Source organism: Podarcis bocagei, assembly GCF_964188305.1.
Source record: "Podarcis bocagei genome assembly, chromosome: Z".
Lineage (NCBI taxonomy): Eukaryota > Metazoa > Chordata > Lepidosauria > Squamata > Lacertidae > Podarcis > Podarcis bocagei.
In genome coordinates, this window is record NC_138140.1 from 10,596,763 (window position 1) to 10,617,650 (window position 20,888).

The 20,888-nt window shown below is 41.8% G+C and overlaps 1 protein-coding gene across 3 annotated transcripts in view; it reads right to left on the reverse strand.

The window, feature by feature from the left end:
* Positions 1-20,888, reverse strand: part of C5 (complement C5) — a 71,844-nt gene that overhangs the window by 32,236 nt on the left and 18,720 nt on the right. For all 3 annotated transcript variants that reach the window (XM_081180024.1, XM_081180023.1, XM_081180025.1), the window contains exons 9-23: positions 19,106-19,232; positions 18,291-18,406; positions 15,667-15,867; positions 14,711-14,914; positions 13,279-13,488; positions 12,602-12,751; positions 11,481-11,610; positions 11,262-11,327; positions 9,852-10,055; positions 7,630-7,714; positions 6,974-7,050; positions 6,029-6,168; positions 4,555-4,782; positions 3,533-3,593; positions 1,015-1,104 (exon numbers count right to left, since the gene is read on the reverse strand). In XM_081180024.1, the coding sequence (XP_081036150.1) occupies positions 1,015-1,104; positions 3,533-3,593; positions 4,555-4,782; positions 6,029-6,168; positions 6,974-7,050; positions 7,630-7,714; positions 9,852-10,055; positions 11,262-11,327; positions 11,481-11,610; positions 12,602-12,751; positions 13,279-13,488; positions 14,711-14,914; positions 15,667-15,867; positions 18,291-18,406; positions 19,106-19,232 (2,089 nt within the window). The remainder of the gene's footprint in view (positions 1-1,014; positions 1,105-3,532; positions 3,594-4,554; positions 4,783-6,028; positions 6,169-6,973; positions 7,051-7,629; positions 7,715-9,851; positions 10,056-11,261; positions 11,328-11,480; positions 11,611-12,601; positions 12,752-13,278; positions 13,489-14,710; positions 14,915-15,666; positions 15,868-18,290; positions 18,407-19,105; positions 19,233-20,888) is intronic.

Consider the following 20,888-nt stretch of genomic DNA (forward strand, 5'->3'; position numbering starts at 1 on the left):
TGTTTCAATCCACTTTTAATTCATGCCCCCACTTAGATGCGCTTTCTTACTGCTCTTTTTGAAATATTATAGTATTAACTCTGTTGTCTGCTGCCTTGTGACAGGTAAAAGATTGTTTTAAAACCCTTTAATTAATAAATGTAAATAAATATTTCAACAAGCATTGCTGCTGAGCAGAGTATGATTTGTCTGGTGTTCCTTGTGCATTTTACTTCTTACTCTCAGGTTGCCCTTGTAAAAGGAGGAAGGGGAGGAAACTAGAATTAATTGGCTCTGCTCGTCATTGGCTCTGGCGCCACCTACTGTTGTGGCCCTTGCCTTACTCCCTACCCATCTAAATGGGCACCAGTCACCACAGTTACATCTTATAAGCTGCTTCAATCATCACCAATAGAGAAGCAGGATTTGTAAACAGAAGTCTTCAGAAGAGATATGAACATAAGACAAGGCTTGCCAGATCATGCCACCAAACCAGTATTCTGATGGGACTAGTGGCCAGCCAGATGCTTATGAAAAGCCCACAACCAGGGCATGAGGGCAAGAGACATATCTCAATCATATACCCCAGCAACTGGAATTGTCAGAGGCATCCTGCCACTGATCCCAATATGAGTAGAATGCCACCATTACAGTGGTACCTCAGGTTAAGAACTTAATTCGTTCCAGAGGTCCGTTCTTAACCTGAAACTGTTCTTAACCTGAAGCACCACTTTAGCTAATGGGGCCTCCCACTGCCGCCACCACCGCACGATTTCTGTTCTCATCTTGAAGCAAAGTTCTTAACCCGAGGTACTATTTCTGGATTAGGGGAGTCTGTAACCTGAAGCGTCTGTAACCTGAAGTGTATGTAACCCGAGGTACCACTGTATCAGCAACCACCAATAAGCTTATCCTCCATTACAAATAAATGACATGAAACCTGATTCAAGGATAAAAACACTTGTAATATTTAGAGGCTTAAAAGCAGCAAGAAAACGTGATTAAAATAACTGTGCTCCACCCACTCCATTTTACCTTTTATATTCAGAGTCCTCTCAACCTTTGTCTTAGGGACCATGTTTGATGGTATCCTGTAACGAAATACTTGCTCTCTTTCCACTGTCCCTGTTGTTGAAAATATATGTGGAGAAACCATGGAAATTTATTGTGTTACATATGCCATTACTAGAGCTAAAAAATAATAATTGTGTACTATGTTAGCCTTATTTATTTCACATTTCCATCCTGCCTTTCAAAGGTATACATTTGCAATGATCAGACCTAGATCTTCAACAATGTGGTGTGCCTGCAGACTAAGGTTGAGGGAGTAATTTTGTTTGATTCACATTTAAAGCCAAATCTACATAAATCATACTTCCTGAAACAATTACAGTGGTGCCTCGCAAGACGAAATTAATTCGTTCCGCAAGTTTTTTCTTCTTGCGAGTTTTTCGTCTTGCGAAGCACGGTTTCCCATAGGAATGCATTGAAAATCAATTAATGCGTTCCTAGGGAAACCGCCTTCAGACCAGGTCCGGGGACAGTCTGTCCCCCGACCTCTTCTGAAGGCTGGGGGGGGGACAAGGGCTTTTCTTCCCACTGCCAGCCTTCAGAAGGCTGTTCTGAAGGCTGGCGGTGGGAAGAAAAGCCCTTCTTCCCACCTCCCGCCCCGCAAGCTCCGGGGACAGGAGGGCTTTGCTGCCGACCGCCAGCATTTTAAAAGCCCCTGCTGTCCCGGGGCGATTTTAAAATGCTGGCGGGTGGGAGCGAAGTCTCTGCTGTCCCGGGGAGATTTTAAAATGCTGGGGGTCGGCAGCGAACGCTTCGCTCCCGCCCGCCAGCATTTTAAGATCGCCCGGGACAGCAGAGAAGTCTCCGCTGCCCCGGGCGATCTTAAAATGCTGGCAGGCGGGAGCGAAGTGTTCGCTGCCGACCCCCAGCATTTTAAAATCTCCCCGGGACAGCAGAGACTCCCGGGGAGATTTTAAAATGCTGGAGGTCAGCAGCGAAGTGTTCGCTGCCGACCCCCAGCATTTTAAGATCGCCCGGGACAGCAGAGACTTCTCTGCTGTCCCGGGGAGATTTTAAAATGCTGGGGGTCGGCAGCGAACGCTTCGCTCCCACCCGCCAGCATTTTAAGATTGCCCGGGGCAGCGGAGAAGTCTCCGCTGTCCCGGGAAGGCAGGCGGGGGGGAGCAAAGACTTTTGCCCCCCGCCGGCCTTCAGAAGAGGTCCAGGACTTCTTCTGAAGGCCGGCTGTGGGCGAAAGTCTTTGCTCCCGACCGCCAGCAATTTAAAACAGGTCCCCGGAGATTTCCCTATGGGCTTTCGTCTTGCGAAGCAAGCCCATAGGGAAATTCGTCTTGCGAAGCGCCTCCAAAACAGAAAACCCTTTCGTCTTGCGGGTTTTCCGTCTTGCGAGGCATTCGTCTTGCGGGGTACCACTGTACATCAGGGATGTCCAACAGGTATATTGCGATCTACTAGCTCAACAACTTTTGTAGATCACTGCCAGTTTTTTTTTATAGTGGGAGTAGATCTCAGTCTCTTGAAAGTTGGACATGCCTGAATTCACATTCATATGAACTTTTCAATGCAGTTTGCCAACCAAGCAATGTGTATGGAAAATGCATATACTGTACTAAGAAAAGTGCACTTAAAAATGCATCTAGTCATGAAAACAAATTGCTCCACAAAAATGTATGTGTTAGAATAAGACTGCATACAAAACGTGTATATTAGGAGAAACGCACACTAAAATTCTGATGAATTTTCATAAGGACTTCTATAAAATTGCAAAATGACATGGAAATGTGGAAAAGTGAACTTTAGATTACAAAACTGGCAAATTCACCCACCCTTCTTACTGTGGGTGCTCATATATGATGTCAATGCTATAATGATGCTAACGTACATGGGAATGAGCTCCATTTAATTCAATGGGTCTCACTTCTACATAGATATAGTTAGGATTGGGACTGGCTTATAACGAAAGGATCACAGCAGAGTTTGGGAGGCAGGAGGCATGCTATGCAGTGACTTAAAAATAATAATAACCCACATGCTAGTTCCCTTTGTAAAATACCAGCAGCATCCTGCCTGGCATTGCTCATGAAGTCTAAGTAACCAAATAAAAAATAAATTTTAAAAAATCACTGCAGTTTTGAAATCAATGCATTTTTAAAAGTTTCATCCTGCTGCCTTGATTTAAAATGGCATCCAATTGTATCTGAATATAGACAAAAAAACCCACCCCTTAATCTCAGGAACCATCATGTAAAATTTTGTTATATCTGAAGAGGTGCCCAAATGCCGAGTGAACCTTCCAAAATAAATAGTGTAATCCATACAGTGCAATCCTTTACATGTCTACTCCTTAGGAGACTCTTCTGGGATCAAAGGTACTTATTCCCAGGTATGTGTGTACAGAACCCATGCCCAAGTGACTGTTCTAACAGCAAATCACATGAGCATGATAATGCTTATCTGAAAGAGAAAGAATGGATCAGGAAAACTGAAAGGAAGGGAGGGGGGAAAGGGTAATTTGCCATACCATAAACACCCTGTGGGTCCAGCGTGTGACCTTCGTGAATTTCCTTTCTTATCCCTTCAGGCTAAAACCAAAGAATAGGGAGATAACATTATGCAGGCCTGTCAAGCAACATTTGCTTATTCATTCCTCAACCCCAAGAATCTCTAGCAAAAACTAGTTTTTAAAAAGATATCACAGTTGTACATGCAACACACACGAAACACCCCAACAACTTTATTTGGGAACTGAAGTCCCTGCTAGTGCTGGTTACAGTTCATTTAAAACTGAATCAACAGAGTGAAATATTAAATTACAACTAGCGAAAGAAGTTACAAATGTTCCCTGCAAAGGGGGACTGAGAAGCCACCAGGAGGAAAGGCACCCTCCATCATTCCAGGTACAGGTACAGGTATAGGTAACGGTAAAGAATAAAGGGACCCCTGACCATTAGGTCCAGTCATGACCGACTCTGGGGTTGTGGCGCTCATCTCGCTTTATTGGTCGAGGGAACTGGCATACAGCTTCCGGGTCATGTGGCCAGCAGGACTAAGCCGCTTCTGAGCAGCGCACAGAAACGCCGTTTTACCTTCCCGCCAGAGCGGTACCTATTTATCTACTTGCACTTTGACGTGCTAGGTGGGCAGGAGCAGGGACTGAGCAACAGGAGCTCACCCCGTTATGGGGATTCGAACCGCCAACCTTCTGATCGGCAAGTCCTAGGCTCTGTGGTTTAACCCACAACACCACCCGCGTCCCACAGGTATAGGTACAGCTCAATTTTTTCCTCCATCTACCAATGCCCTCCCACTAAGGTTACCAGAAGGAGAGGAAGCAGCAGCCTTTCCACTCTCCTTAGACCCAGCTATGTGACTTGCATTCTGTTGAATTTTGCAACTAAGAACTTGTCGTCCTGGGTTTGCTTCCCCCCCCCCATCCCTCGTCCCTTTAATATGTTGTGAGAGGGATTAAAATCACGAGTGCAATCATTCATTTCTGATTTGCAGGGGTGGGAAGGCTTTTCAAGAAAAATAGCTTGATCTTACCACAACTCTTAATGTTCTCACAAGGACTTCATTGACAGAATCACCCTTCAGTGTAAAGTTGATGGTGTGGAGGCCTGTCTCCAGAGGGAGAATCTTGAATGTTGCTAAGGCAACGGATGATCCCTGGAGATCCCGACGCCTGCAAATGGTTTCTTGGATACCGTGCTGTCCAGTGCTCGTGCCTCCAAAAAGGCAAATGCCTTCACCCACAGATACCTTAGTGCAGTACTAAAGCATGTGTCAAAAAGGGTTAGAAGGGGTTTCCATCAGCTGACTCAGTAACATGTAGCTTATAAGCATGTGCAAAGAGGTATTTTATTTCGTTTGCCCTGAATCTTCCAGCATTAAGCTTCATTGGATGTTGCTTAGTTCTAGAGCTATGACAGTTCTAGTGTCCGCACCTCTTTTCTGATTCAGAATGGAAAGGAAGGTGGGTGCCCAGTTCTAGCATCCAATGAAATGTGGATATGTTTCAGTGAATGTATTCAACATAGCAGAGATCGACCCAGTGTAAATAGCAACTAAGCAGGAAGTGCAAATTATCTCACACACACATTACAGAGTTTTGTGAGGCTACTTAATGAGACTTATGGATGTGCCACAGGCACCCACAGGGATTCACATTATAAAGTGATTTTTTAAATAGAAATTTTGCATTCATAATCTCAATGCAACAATTGAAATTTTGGTAATTTTTGAACTGTTGCGAAATTTTGTTTCACTTGCTCTTCCAGTGTTAAGTCTCATCATTTACAGGGAACAATATACACTTTGTAGGGATGGAAGGATCTCTCAGTTTTGGTTCTCAGTTTCTCATTTCTCCAATACAGTGGTACCTCTACTTACAATCCGTTTTGGGGTGTTGTTCACACCCCGAAAAGTCTGTAAGCAGAGTGCCGCTACTGCATGTGTGCAAAGCGCAATAGAGCGCTTCTGCGCATGCGTGAAGTGCGCAGGTCGCTTCTGCGCATGCGCGCATGGTGAACCCGGAAGTAAACACTTCTGGGTTTGCCGCGTTCATAACCTGAAAAGCCGCAATGTGAAGCAAACGTAACATGAGGTATGACTGCATTAAATTCAGTTCTTCACATTTATGCAGGAATCTTTTTTTTTAAAAAAAAAACCTAATGAAAATTACTCAGCATTTTAGTGCAAATTTCTCCTTCATAAGCACTTTTTTGTAAGCAGTTTTGACTAATGTATTAAGAGAAATTGCTTGCAAAAAATGCATTTTTACATGTTATTTTTCATTAATATATTTATTTTAATGCACACTTTAAATTTTTATGTGCAGTTTTTAACAAAACATTGGTTGGAGAACCATATCATAAAACTGAGATAAGTGTGAATTTCAAATGACGGCTATGCTTGGGTTCTGATATTGTTTTGGAAAGTGCGAATCTGAGAGATATATACTGAATCCAACATTTCCCCCATCCCTAACTCTTAGCAACATTTTCTGTCAGAGCCTTACCCTGGTTCTGGAACCTTTGTAATTGTAAACAGATCCTCTCAATTCTATCTGTTCTCCACGGACAACAGAGTAGGGAACATGCACATCTATGAAGATGTTTTTCATTACCTGCACCTGAAGTGCATCAGCAACACAGATACCTGTGTGAAAATCGAACAGGCAAACAAACAACACCATTTGTAAGTAGTATTTAGTATTTAGTAATTAATTAACCAGTCAGTATTTAATAGCATTTACTAATGCTTTTTTAAAACTACTGATGCACTTTATACATATGGGTGAGCAATATGGTTAGTACTAACAGAATTAATAGCTTAACATGTTTATTAAAATACCATTAAAATGCTTTTTGGGAAGGAAGTGCTTTTTGTTTTAAATCTGCAGATTGATGTAGGAAATGGAACAGAATGGAATTATGAGTCAAATACGTGGAAGTTTACCCATTCCTTATGATGATGGTTAACATCATGGACGTTTTTAATGCTTTGATGGAATTGCTTTGTTTTGTTTTTTTAATTATGTATGGATTTTATCATTGATGTTACAAACAACTTAGAAGGCCATATTGGCATGTAAGCAGTATATAAAACCCATTTTCTGATCTTAATGCCCTTACAGGGGAAGATGGGTTTAATGTTGTTCAGGTTGGCAGCCATCTTGTGCCAAAATATTCCATGCTTTAACTATGCACAATACAAAGAAAGACTTCCTTTTTTCATCCTGAATCTCCCACCATTCTCTCTCTCCCTCTCTCTCTCTCTCTCTCTCTCACACACACACACACACACACCTCTCCTGAAAGACATCCCAATTCTCCTCTGTGTATTGGACAAGTAGGTCAAGCAACGCTGGAATCTCAGAGGTCCCCAATTGTCTCATTTTTCATATAAAATTTCACTCGCTCACTAAGAAGGGCTACAACAATATGAGACATTTTATACATACCTTTGTCTGAAATGCTAACTCCTTGTATTTCCCAGGTGGTGATAGAATCTGGCAATGTCACAGGAAGAGCCTTTGAACTGCATTTATTAGGAGGGGGAAATGCAAACACATCAAAAAAATGTAGCTAACAAGCATCAGTCAAAATTTTTAAAAAATATGCTACAAAAATGCATTATCTTATAGCAAAAAAATGTGTATATTAGAAATTTGCACTAAAATGCTGGTGAATTTTCAACAGGTTTTTTAAAAAATAAAATCACAGATTGTGGCAGAAATCTGGAAAACTGAAAAATGAGGAACTAAGAGAATCAAAACTCACAAATCTGTCCATCCTTACTTGAATAGCTGGGGATTGTGAGACCTCCAGGTATAGGGCGGTATATAAATTCAATAAATAATAAAAATTGAACTTGGGACCTTCTTCATGTAAGTTGTATGCACCGAGACAGTGCTCAATCCACTATAAGGAAGCTACCAGACAACTATCAGACCACTGATCCATCTAGTTCAGTCCTGTCTATACTGGCTGGCAGCAGTTCTCCTGGGTTTAGCTGTGAAAATGTTCTCAATGGATACTTCAGCTCATTCAAGAGAGCAGTTTCACTCTAGGCCACAGCTGAAGTCAAAATGACTGAGTCTCTCCCAGAGTACTGTACCTGTGAACTGGGTGAACCTCCCATAGCCAGCTTTCAGGAAAATAGCTTCGGATCTCTGGATCCAAATTCAACATGGCATCAAGGGCTGGAAAATATTTTTTAAAGGAATTTCAGAAAATTAGAAAAGTCAGCCAGTAGTCAGGAACTGCTAGGACCAGCACAGAGATGTGGAACCTGTAGTCCTTAGAGATGCTGTTGGACTCCCGCTCAAATCAGCCCTAGTCACCATGGCCAGTGATCAAGGGTGACATGCTCATTTGTATGGATCAGTTCCATATAGTGCGTACAGTGGTACTTCGAGTTAAGAACTTAATTCATTCTGGAGGTCCGTTTTTAACCTGAAACTGTTCTTAACCTGAAGCACCACTTTAGCTAATGGGGCCTCCTGCTGCTGCCGCGCCGCTGGAGCACGATTTCTGTTCTCATCCTGAAGCAAAGTTCTTAACCCGAGGTACTATTTCTGGGTTAACGGAGTCTGTAACCTGAAGCGTACGTAACCTAAGGTACCACTGTATTGCATTTTCTCTCCTGCCTCCCCGCCCCGCCCCTTTTTGGCAATGGAGGCTAGTTTTTAATAGGTGCACCTTGGCTATAGGTTGTGGAAGACCTTTCAGGCCTTTTCTACCTATCCTAGGAGAACAGCGCCCTGGCTAACTCCCGCTACAAAAGCTGAGGCTGCTGAGCAGACTCTTGAGCTGAGGGAAGGTTTAGTCAGTGGGTGTTGTTGTTTTTTTTGGGGGGGGTTGCTAATGTTGTTGATGTTAAATGTGGAAATTGTTCAATTTGATTGTGTTCTTTTTGATGTTTTGTTGTGTATGACTACTTCTGTTATGTTCATTATGTAATTTTTTATATTTTGTGAGCCACCTTGAGCATTGAGTTTTAACTTTGGAAAGGCAGAATAGAAATAAAACGATTGACTGGTTGATTGTCATTACAGCAAATACTATTTACGTACTAAACATTTATAACTATAATAGGAAACTTGCACGTTTAGGAGAATCTAATGGGAAATCTTGAGGAAATTTTGTAGTTCCATCAGCATCTCCACACTGTCAACATTTTGCAATAAGGATTCAATCAAAACTGTATCCAACTAAGGTTTACCCTAAGTGGACACATTGAAATGAATTGACCTAAGTTCATCATGCTTGTTAAATTCAGTAGTACTACTTGGAGGACTAGAATCGGCTAGAACCCTGTGTTTATGTAGTTAAAGTACTCAACAAATTTGCTTAATAATGAGGAATTGCGATTGGGGAAGTGCATTAAAAAGTTTGAGATGAATGAATGTCTCACAGGAAGATGTGTAAACACCCCAAAAGCAAATCAGGATGAAGGCAGTATGAATGCTCATTGCCATACAATCTTCCCATGAACAAATCAGTAAAGACAGGATATACCGTATTTTTTGCACCATAACACTCACTTTTTTCCTCCTAGAAAGTAAGGGGAAATGTCTGTGCGTGTTATGGAGGGAATGCCTACGGGTGGCATGCCTACGGATTTTCCTCCTCTAAAAACTATGTGTGTGTTATGTTCGGGTGCGTGTTATAGAGCGAAAAATACGGTAATCTGTTATGAGTTTGGGGAAGGTTGGGGAACCAGTCAAGAATGTTCATCTGTGGATGAAGACTAGATGGTCACTTTAGTACTCCACTTTAAAGGAATGAGCTGGGCTGCAGTTAGCTGCCTCTAAGTGAGAAAGAATCAAAGGTGTAACAAGTGGGACCAGGCTAAGGAGTTGCATGTGAGTGAGCTGGAAGAGATTGATGCTGCAGGAACTGGGGATAGAGACATGACTTGCTCTGTGCGGGATCTAGAGCTGTGACAAATGGAAAAGCAATATATTTCGGAGTGTTGATACAGTGAGCCCCTCCATCCTATGCCCAAGGTGTGTGTGTGTGTGTGTGTGTGTGTGTGTGTGTGTGTGTGTGTAAATCAAACTGTATATCCTAAAGACTCCACAGTCTCTGTTGACCTTCTTACCAGAGGAACCGAGCCCTGGATAAGCATACAACCCCACATCCACTGCTTAGGGTGGCATGCAACATCTAACATCCACACAAGCTTTCTGCAAGCAGATCAGGGTGACTGCTTGAACATCAGACCCCAATTTGATTGGCTGACCAAAACATCTGTTCGTTCCATTCATCTCCTTTGTTTAAAATCCCCTGTGAAACAGTAGCATGCCTCCAAATGGTGTCAAGGGGTAATGTTACCTTTTCTCGCCAGTATTAAAACCTTGTGAGTTTCATTCCGCCGCAGGTTTTCTGCAGTTTCGCAGCAGCGCTTAAAAGCTGCTATGCAAAGGCGACCACCAGACTTAATGCGGTTGGCTCTCTCGGCACAAGTTTGCATGATGGGATACAGTTCTGCTCCAGTTCTACAGCAGCTCCGAAGGTCTTGTCTTTTAAAGTATGTTACTGAAATGACAATGCATAATGCTAGTCTCTTTCTCATGGCATAGTAAAATCAGTACCAGTTTCAGGTTTCGGGTGTGTCCCTGTTAGGGATGTGGATAAAATTTATTATGGGAGTCCCATTTCCCCATTTTCATTTCTTTTTGAATTTGCATACTGCCTTCCTACATTGCTGTTAGGGATGGAGGGAATCTGTATGCATTTAAAGCTAAATCTTATCAAATTCAGACTTTCTGAAACAAGATGTGCAATGAAACACAAGCTGGCCTTTGAAATCATCTGAGTTTTGCAATGCAATACTCCAGTGAAAAAATGCTTACAAGAATGTATATATTAGATGGAAGTGCGCATAAAAATGAAAATATAAGTGAAAAATAAGATACAGAAATGCATTATCTTAGGGATATTGCTTCCAAGAATGATGGATTTAAAAGAGGATTTTTTAATATTCCCAAAACCCCTATAGAATGTGGAGAACTGAATTTAAGATTGAAAAACCAAAACTGATGGATCCTTCTATCCCTAATTTCCAAGACAGTTTACAAGTCGTTGTGAAAAACATGACTATAAAAATAAATACAACAGTTCCTCAACAGGGAGAAATTTAATTTTGTTTGCATTTTTATGAGAAACTTCCTAATTTATGCTTCTCAAACCAATTATGAGCTGAAAAGCAGCTTTCCTTTGCAATTCATACTTCATCGAAGTTTGTGATGCAGTTCTCCAGCCAAATAATGTATATAAAAATGCATATAATTGTGTGCAGTAAACACATATATAAGTGGAAACAACATTAAAAGTCATTATCAGGGAAAATGGATTTCAAAAGTGTGCATATTAGTTAAAGCTTTACACAAAATTTTGTATAATGGGAGAAATGTTCACTAATATTTCCATGAGCATTTTTTAAAATTGCAGATTGATGCAGAAATGTAGAGAACTGAATATAAGTTTGGAAAAATGAGAAGCCAAGAGAAGATGAAATAGACAGATCTATCTGTCCCTGTCCTCTGGGCAAAATGTTACGCTCGACTCCCATCTGTGGCAGCCACCCCCATCTTAAGTTACCCATAATGCAGTGCCCAAGCCCTTAGATCTATGAAATCATAGATATGATTAAGAAAACCAAATATATTTCCCACAAATCGCTTGGTTCCCCTCTTCAACACAAAAAATGCTATTGAGTAAAACATCTGGCATATGCTGTACCCATTTTGTCGATTTCCTCTTCGATGGTGGACCGTGAGGATCTTACAACAGATTGACAAGCTTCATCTGTGGAAACAAATCAAAGATAAAACCAGTGGCAATGGAGAGAAACGTGTTTTTATAAAGCTGGCAGCGAAATGAAAAAGCCTTGACACCCCAGATATTTAGGGAGGACTTGCGAAAAGGTGTCACTTTGTGGTTAAAAGGGATGGGGGGCACCTGTTTCTGTTGAATCATCAGCATTCGCATTGGTCAGGAAGGTGAGTCCAGCCCTTCGAAACACGTCGACATTGCTTTGTCCCCCACCAGCACCACAACCAAGGTCACTTGTTTCCAACTGCAAAATTGCCTATGGGGGGAGGAAAAGGACAAGAGGGGAGGACTATTTTCAGCTTATATTATCAGGGGTAAGAAACCTGTGAGCCTCCAAATGCCACTCCCACCTTCCCTGACCATTGGTCATGCTGGCTAGGGATAATGGGAGTGGGGGGGGGCTTAGGAAACACCATATACAGTGGTACCTCTGATTACATACTTAATTCGTTCTGGAGGTCCGTTCTTAGCCTGAAACTGTTCTTAACCTGAAGCACCACTTTAGCTAATGGGGCTTGCTGCTGCGGCCGCGCTGCCGAAGCCTGATTTCTGTTCTCATCCTGAAGCAAAGTTCTTAACACGAGGTACTATTTCTGGGTTAGCAGAGTCTGTAACCTGAACCGTATGTAACCTGTAATTTAAAACCACTGTACCACTGTAATTTAAAACAAGGATGAGGAACCTGCGACCTTCCACATGTCACTGGACTACAACTCACATCTTCTACTACCATTGGACTTCAACTTGCACCTGCCCCAGCCAGCATCGCCAATGGTCAGAGATAATGAGAGTTGGAGTCAAACAATATTACATTCTGTATATTTAAATGAACTTATTCAAATATTATATGTTCATTGTCAAAATACGCATGCTGTAAATATGAAACATAGACGTAGGGAAACTCAGGCGCTGGAGCCGAATGTGACCTGCACCCAAGGTCAGATTACTCACTGGCCCTGCTTTGCACCCTCCTTGAGTGTTTTTGCCTGGCCGGAATGTTTCCTTGAGCTCTGGGAATGCTCCTTGTTCGTCTAGCTAGAGAGAGGTATGTGAATGTGTGCAGTAACTAGACTACTGCATGAAGTTAACATTTATATTCACAGTTCTGCCCACCATGGGCATTTGTGCCCCCGGAGGGTGGCCCCAGAGGGATTGAGGCCCTTGGGCTGAGAAAGGTTCCCTGCCCTTGGTGTAACAAAATGCAAACAGGTTTTTGTTTTGTTTTGTTTGGAGCATAAGTACGCAACTCTTTCCATGGGCCTTGTCTTCGATCTTGTGATGCCGTAGATCGCCACATCCATAGATGACAAAGCAACCAAAGAGTCAAACTGGGTTTTCAAAGAAAGCAAAATGGAATCTCCTGGGCTGTGTGACCTTTCACTTGTTAATAATTTAACCTATATAGGAGAAGAGAGGGGGAAAGAGGATTCACTAAAGGAAATCCATTATTTCAATGGTACCTAACTGGGTCCCAGTTTTCTCTAAAGTGTGTGCATTTAAAAAAAAAAATACACACACACACAATGGAGAAATTCACACTCCTCTAAGGTTTGAAATTCAGTTTTCCCCCCAAGTAGCAAACCTTGAGTCCTAGTTCTGGGAGAAAGGCAATACATACATACATACATACATACATACATACATACATACATAACTGGGGCTCAGCATACACATACACCCATATATTAGTTGGAGGTGGGGAATTAAAAATGCATTATTATTTTTTGCAAGATTACTTTGAAAAAATGTGCTTTTAGGCAATGTTGCTTTAGAAAAAGGTGTTCGCATAAAATTTTTCATGAGGACAATTTTAATCTTTTTTAAAGATGCAATGAAATAAATTGCAAAGTGACGTGGGGAAGTGTTCAGAAAAATGGGAGAAACCAAACTGGTCAGTGTCACCAACCCATTACATGTTACTCACCTCAAGGCTGTTTCCACATTTCTGTTCTACATTTAACCAGACTGAATCAGCTACCAACTCTGCAGCTCCCTCTCCTGTAACTATGTAGTAGACAAGTAGGCGGGCTGAAGGGACCATTTCCTTCGTTAGCTGAAATCTTAGACTTTGATAAGTGGAGTCTTTAACTCTCTCCTGAGTCCCGTGGGTTTTTATTTTCCCTTTGGATAAGATCTAAAGGAAAGGAGGAAAGGAACTAAGTTAAAAACAATGGGCTTTGGATGAGAGAGAGAGAGATCTCCAGGGAAGGCTGGGAGAGAACCCTACTTGAAACATGGAGAGCTGCTTCCAATCAGTGCAGACCATACTGGGCTTGGCCCTGACTCAGCCACTGGCAGAGGAAGAGGAGTGCGGGGGGAGCACACCACCCCCAGCAGCATGATCCCAGTGGGGTGCCATCGCGGCTGCCCCCCACCTGCACTGGGCGCCACGCCCCCGCAGGTGGTGTGCCATGCCCCCAGGACATGCGCCACACCCCTGTAGGTGGCATGTCACACCCCCGGGACGCGCGCCAGCCCCGCCCCCGCTTGCTCCCCCCCCCCTGTGATGGAGCATGAAGCTCCGTCACTGGACTCAGCATAAGGCAGTTTCCTACAAAACTGACATTGAGAATCAACAATGTGCTTTGCTTGATGAAACCCTAAAAATGCCAGAGTAATTGGCAGTGAAATTGAAGAGGGCAATTTCAAAGAGTTAGCAGAGTGTAACGTGCTCTAGAGCTACAATGATTAAGGTGTCGTATCTTTCTGAGACACATCATTGCAGGAGGTGATTTACAGGACAACATGTTGTGTGGCAAGTCTATTGGGTTGTATCCAGTGTTAGTCCTACTCAGAGTAGACCCATGGAAATTATTTGAACTAAGTTAATCATGGTCATTAACTTCAACAAATCCACTCTCAGTAAGACTGGTACTGGATACAATCCTGTATCCACTGCTTAGAAAAAGCTTTTTGCACTTCTCTTCTCGTTCAGAGTGGAAGGGTAGGCGGGTGTTCAATCCTGGCAGTAAATGAGATGTTGGCATGTTTAAGCGGGGAGGGGGGGGTTGGTTCAATGTAGGAGAAAATGAGCCAGTGCAGACCTGAGCAGGAACAGTGAAAGGTCTCATCCACATTATGAGTGACTGAGACCCTTTGTGAGCACCATAGGAGGTATATGTAAGCAACACTGGTGCCTCTGCTTTAGTATACATAACATTGAAGAAAGCATAGTGAGAGACAGACTTAAATACTTGTGAATTTGCTGGTCTTTTGTGTCACCCAAAATCTCCTGGTTGAGGTGGCCGCTTCATAGCATGCAATGGCAGGATGAGACCTGGAAGCTTGAGGGACAATTCAATGCAATTAAAGACAATACATTAAGAGGCAAGTGGGTTGTTTTCTTCTGTGCGTACCAAATAGCTATAGTGATGTATTTTATCAAGATAGTGGCTTGATGGGTGTATGTTGATGTGAAGGGTATCACCCACACGTAGCAACTGGTGGTTTGAAGCCCAGTCGATGTAAAGGTAACTTCCACTGAGGGAAGCATATGATTTTGCCTCGTAGCTTTCACTGGCCTGATTTTCTTCTGGTAAACTGGTATCTGCGGTTTTTATCTGGAAATGATAGGAAACAAAATGAATTTAAATCCACAGGGGCAATAAGAGTCTAAAAAAGTACAAGTCAACAGGCAGGAAGGTCTAGGAAACATCAGTCGCTCAGAGGATAAGTGTTGGATGCAGAAGGTCTCTGATTCAATCCTCAGCATCTCCATGTAGGGCTTAGAGTTCCAGCTACATGAAACCCTGATGAGTCCCTACCAGTCCGTGTAGGCAATGTTGAGCTAGATGGAACAATGATCTGACTCAGGATAGTGCAGCTTCCTTGGTTCCTATAACCTCCTATCAGCTGAGGGTCCACTTATTTTGTCATGACTGCCATTCCTTCCCCCACACTCTGGGAACCTGAGGGTGCCTTGAGAGCCACTGACAAGTCAGCACTGACAATACCGAACAAGGTAGACCAATAATCAATATAACAGATGAATCAATTAAATGTTGTAGTTCAAGTCTTAACATGAAACACATCTCATTTTCCCAACACCTCTTGCTGTCAAGTTTCTAAATATGGTTTAAGACAGGCACTCTCCCTCCCTTTGGGGGGGGGGACACACACTCAGTATACTTTTTAGTAGTATTTTTTGTTGTAATGCACTGTGTTTAAATATAAAAATCCAGTTTTCAAGGTCACCCTTCTGAACTAGAAAGCGGGGCGGGGAATGTTCCAAATGCGCTGCACACAGGCCAAAATATACAGTCTCAAAGTACAGCCTGTACAAGAACGGAAACCCGAAAAGAATTTAACTCACTCGAAACTCCAGCACTTTGCAGTCAGAAGGAATATTAACCACAAATAAAGCTGTCCCGTCGTTCTGGCTTGTTTGCCTTCTCCCAGATTCTGCACCTTCTTGAACTAACACGTTCTCTTCCATTTGCTCATTGAAAGCAGTAGCCGTGAAGACAATGGGTATGTTTCTAGCAGGGGCATCTGCCGTATCCTTCACCTGCACCTATTAGCACAGAAACAAAATCATTTCACTATAATATACAATCTTCTTTTAAAGAAGGGATGGGAAGCTCTTTTCAACCTGAGGGCCACCTTCCATGGGCCATGGGCCAGCTGGGGGCAAAAGTGAGCAGAGCAACAGGTGTAATTTTTACCTTTGCACTGTTGAGTAGTTTACAACACAGACACATACTATCCTAAAATTCTCCAAAAAAACCCCCCACAAGTTAGCTGTTCTACATACACTTGCTAGAAAACTTGATACTGATTAGGATCCAGTCAATGTCTAAATCTCAGGTAAAGATTTTTGTGTGAGAGAGAAAGCTTCTATCCACAGAATCACAGCACTGTAGAGTTGGAAAGGGACCCTAAGAATTATCTAGCCCAACCCCTGCAATGCAGGAATATGCAGCTGTCCCATAAGGGGAACGAACCTGCAACCTTGGAGTCATCAGCACCATGCTCTAACCAACTGAGCTATCCTTGAGATTTTCTAGGCTGTGCCCATGTATTAAGACAAGCCACCCGAAAGTTATCTGGAGTTAATTACTTTCGCTTCAGGCAAAATGAGTCTTACAAAATTAAGACTTCATGTTATGCCCTCAGTGTTTCCAAATGGTGTCTATAAGGAATTGCCCTTGGGGCACCATTTCTTTGTGTTTCATTCCACTCGCTACACCACCCAGTGTCCTCTACATAAATATCTGTCTGAGTGCGCTGCTCTGGTTCACCAGAAGCGGCTTAGTCATGCTGGCCACATGACCCGAAAGCTGTACGTCGGCTCCCTCGGCCAGTATAGCGAGATGAGCGCTGCAACCCCAGAGTTGTCCATGACTGGACCTAACAGTCAGGGGTCCCTTTACCTTTACAATAGCTGCAGCAGGTGGGGATCATAACATCAAGTGATTTTGTGTGCATTCTGCTATCGGACAAAGAAAATTATGTTACCTTGCATGCATCTCTATTTGATTTAGCTGCCAGAAATTTGTGGCTTTGCTGGGAATGTTATGGCTTACAGCTAAACAAATAAAATTGTTAATACTCTTATTACTGCTGAACTCTACCCTCTGTACAGGTAAACAACAAGGGTATGAAGCACAGCCAGATAAGGTGTGACCTGGGGAGAGTCTGAGGGCCAGATAGTGAGGCTTAGAGGCCTAAATTCTCTTCTCTCTCTCTCTCTCTCTCTCTCTCACTCACTCACTCACACACACACACACACAGGCCTGACACACATCACCCATGTTTTAAACCATTTTCTTGTACAAAATATGTGTATTCTTTTATTATTAGGAATCAGAGACAGGTAACTGTTACCACATATACAATGGCAATCAAGGGATCCCCAGTTCAGTTGCAAATCTGAGCTGAAACCCTCTACAGTTTTTCACAGGCATTGACAGCAGTGTCAAAAATAACATCCATTTTCAATTATTTTTTGGCATATTTATTGTTGTGAACCACCATGAGACCTATGGATATAGAGTGGTATACAAATTTAGTAAATAATAATAAAATAATAATAGTTGAGTAAATGTTTGCTTATTTATGTATATTGCCTTCACTTTCAGTTGCCTTCAGTTGCCCTCAAGCATGCTATCACATAGCCAAATATGATTGGCTATGTGGTGCTGTGATGCCATCCTGTTCACTGCTGTGGGATTCCTGATTGAATGGGACCAACCCATGTGACCAGGAAGCACAAAGAAACAGCATCAATGGAAAATCTGTCAAAGGAGCAGCAGCCAGATGAAACACTGGCACCAAACAGAGTGGGGTGGGGAGAGAGATGACAAATATTTGCACAAACAAGGTGGATTTATTTGGGATCATTTCTTCCTCACTATCACACCAAGTAATAATGTTCTACTATATGCTTTATACTTCTCCAATTTGGAAAAGAGGGAGAAATTTTATTTAGTTCACTTTTAAAGGAAAATGTGCCAAACCTGCACTTTATAAAACAACACTATGCCAGCCTGCATTCGTTCCTCATTTAATCTGGATTTACCCATTCTCATTCATTCATTCATTCATTCAAAGGATTTATACTGTTCGCTTCAGCTGGAAAACCTCCCAGAGTGGCTTACAAATTGATTAAAAAAACAAACAGTCCCTGCCCTCTTACTTAAAATCTAAAAAGACATGGCAGGTGGTGGGGAGGGAAGAGGAAAACAAGGAAATTAATTTTTCTGGGGGAAATCTAATTAAGTTGTGTTTGTTTGATCCTGTTACTGGTGATCAGCTGGCAATCTCTGAACAATCAATTTACATCTTTAAGCCCCCTCATTTTAGTTTGGACACAAACTAAGATTCTTTCTTTTGAAGGAGTAGATGCTGCGTGGGAGTAGGGATCTCATGATGTTGTTATTAACGTATTATGGTAATTCCACTGAGTGTGCATTTCCTTTAGTCACATTAACCAACCTTAATATAGAAGGGGAGTCCAGGCTTCACAAAAAGAGGAGTAGCAACCAAATTGAGTTTGTAAGGTGACAGAACATAATGGACACTGAAAAGTTCACTGTCTTCGCTATGGCCACCTGGAAAAAAAAATAGATGTTTCTTGTGAGAACAGGACTGAATACAAAAAACAACACCAGTGTCATGTTAGCCATCCTGAGTTTCTTTCAGAATAAACTTTGTTTAGAACAAAATAATTAACCATTCTAGTATGAATTTTGACAAATAAATGAACGTTCATGGTTTGTTTAAGAAATATTGCTTTTATTGATAATTTAAGTATTTATTGTAAACAACTTAGAGTTTTTCCTACAAGTAAAATGGTATATATCAAGTGGTATATATTAACAAATAAATAGATAGTAAATTTATATCATGGTTCCCCCTTACTTTTCTTTAAACTAAAATGTTCCAAATATTGCAACTTTTCTTCATAGGCAAGTTGCTCCACCCCCTTGCTAATTTTGGTTGCCTTTTTTCTGAAACTTTTCCAACTCTTCACTATCCTTTTTGACATGAGGTGACCAGAACTGAACACGGTATTCCAAGTGTGGTCACACCCAGTGATTCCCCCCCCCAAAAAAAAACACGTTTAGGGATACTCTCATTTTCCTGCTCATATTGAAAAAGTGCCCCTCAATGAGGCCAAACTTAGATTCACAAAATGTTTAGGGGTATGCGTACCCCTACGTCCCCCCAGAAAAAAGCACTGGTCACACAATATGGCATAAGTGGGGCCAGAGATAGTGTGTGTGTGTGTGTGAACATGAGATAATTACCTGTGGATTCCAGCACTGAAGCGGCAATATAAAGTATTGCGCCATCAAGCTCTTGGAGACTGCCGTAACCTATTTCATCAACAGCCACTTTGCTGTTAAAATTGCACTCTGCTAATCCGTTCTCCATCTGATGATCAAGATGCATAACAGTATCAGAAACTATCCAGGCACAGAGACAGTTTTATTCGTTTTATTTACAAAAAAAATTCTATACCACCTTTTATCCAATGATTTCAAAGAGGTTTTTAAAAAATACAGTTCGGTTTCATCTGCACTATACATTTAAAGTAGTATCATACCACTCTAAACAATCATGGCTTCCCCCCACAGAATCCTGGGAATTGTGGTTTGCTAAAAAATGCTGAGAGTTGCTTAGAGAACTCCTTTCCCCCTCATCTATATACAATTCTCAGGGTGCTTTTACTGTACAACCCTCTTCCCAAGGAACTCTGGGAACTGTAGCCTTGTAAGGTGAATAGATCTACTAATTTCAGGGGGTCCAATCTGAATATAACTTAGTTGAATGCAGCATATACTGCCAATTCTGGCCCAACGGCATTGGCTGCCAATCATTTTCTGGGCGGCACAATTCCAAGTGCTGGTTTTGACCTACAAAGCCTTAAAGACTCAGGACCACAATACCTCCAGACCTGCCTCTCCCCTTACAAACTGACCTGGACCTTGCAATCGCCACCTGAGGCTTGCCTGGCACTTTCATTATATATTGTTAGACACTAGGCAAAAACATTCCTATTCTCCCAGGCTTTTAGCTAATTAAACAATCTATGGCCTTTTAAACAGGGTGGGGGTATTGCTTTTGTTTGATAATAATAATAATAATAATAATAATAATAATAATAATAATAATAATAATAATAATAATAATATTCTATATTGTAAACCGCCCTGTGATCCTCAGATGAAGGGCGGTATAGAAATTTTAACAACACTGAAAGAGCTGTGGGTTCCTTATCCCTGGCATAAAGCAATTCAGTCAACCAATTAGACTTGGATAGCATCCTGCAACACAGTACCAACATAAGCCATTTCACACTATTGCGATGATACCCATTTCCAGCACCAAAGTGTTCATCAGTGGGATGGCTGACTGATTCACTTTTGAAATCAGGACACTAAAAAGAACAAAAATAACTTCATTCGTTGACCTAGTTTTTGGGACAAATGCTTCTGAATCCTGAAAGGAGCACAAAAATAGTTGGCAGTTGCTTGCCGAATTACAAATCCCGGAAACTCTGAAGTACGTTTCTCATTTTTAGCTGATCTGAAGAATGAAAAATTCTAAAGAACACCAACGTTTTCTTGCCTGGAAAATATATTGGCACCCGCCCAAGTAATAGCAAATATTTCAAACTGAGTTCCCAGAAGCAGCTGGAAATGGAAGCAGTTCAAAGACGTGCACTCTCACCCACTCAAGGGAGGACCTGGCTGGAAGCCGGGTCTGCATCATCTTAAATCCAAGTAACTGATGTTTAAGTGGCTTGTGGACTGGGCTGTTAGTTAAAATGTGGAAACGGTTGGCTTCCAAGTCAAACCATTTATATATTTTTAAAGAGTGGAGATTTGGGATGGGGGGAGAAATTCAGTTGGGTTTGCATTTTAATTAACACCGAAACAATGCACAAACCAAAATGGTTTTGTTTTGTTTTTAAATTCTCCAATTCAAAAGTGTCCAAATTGCATATATGTACATAAATGTGTATTATTAGTAAAAATATCCACATTAAAAATGCACGTATTGTAATGTGTGTGTGTGTGTGTGTGT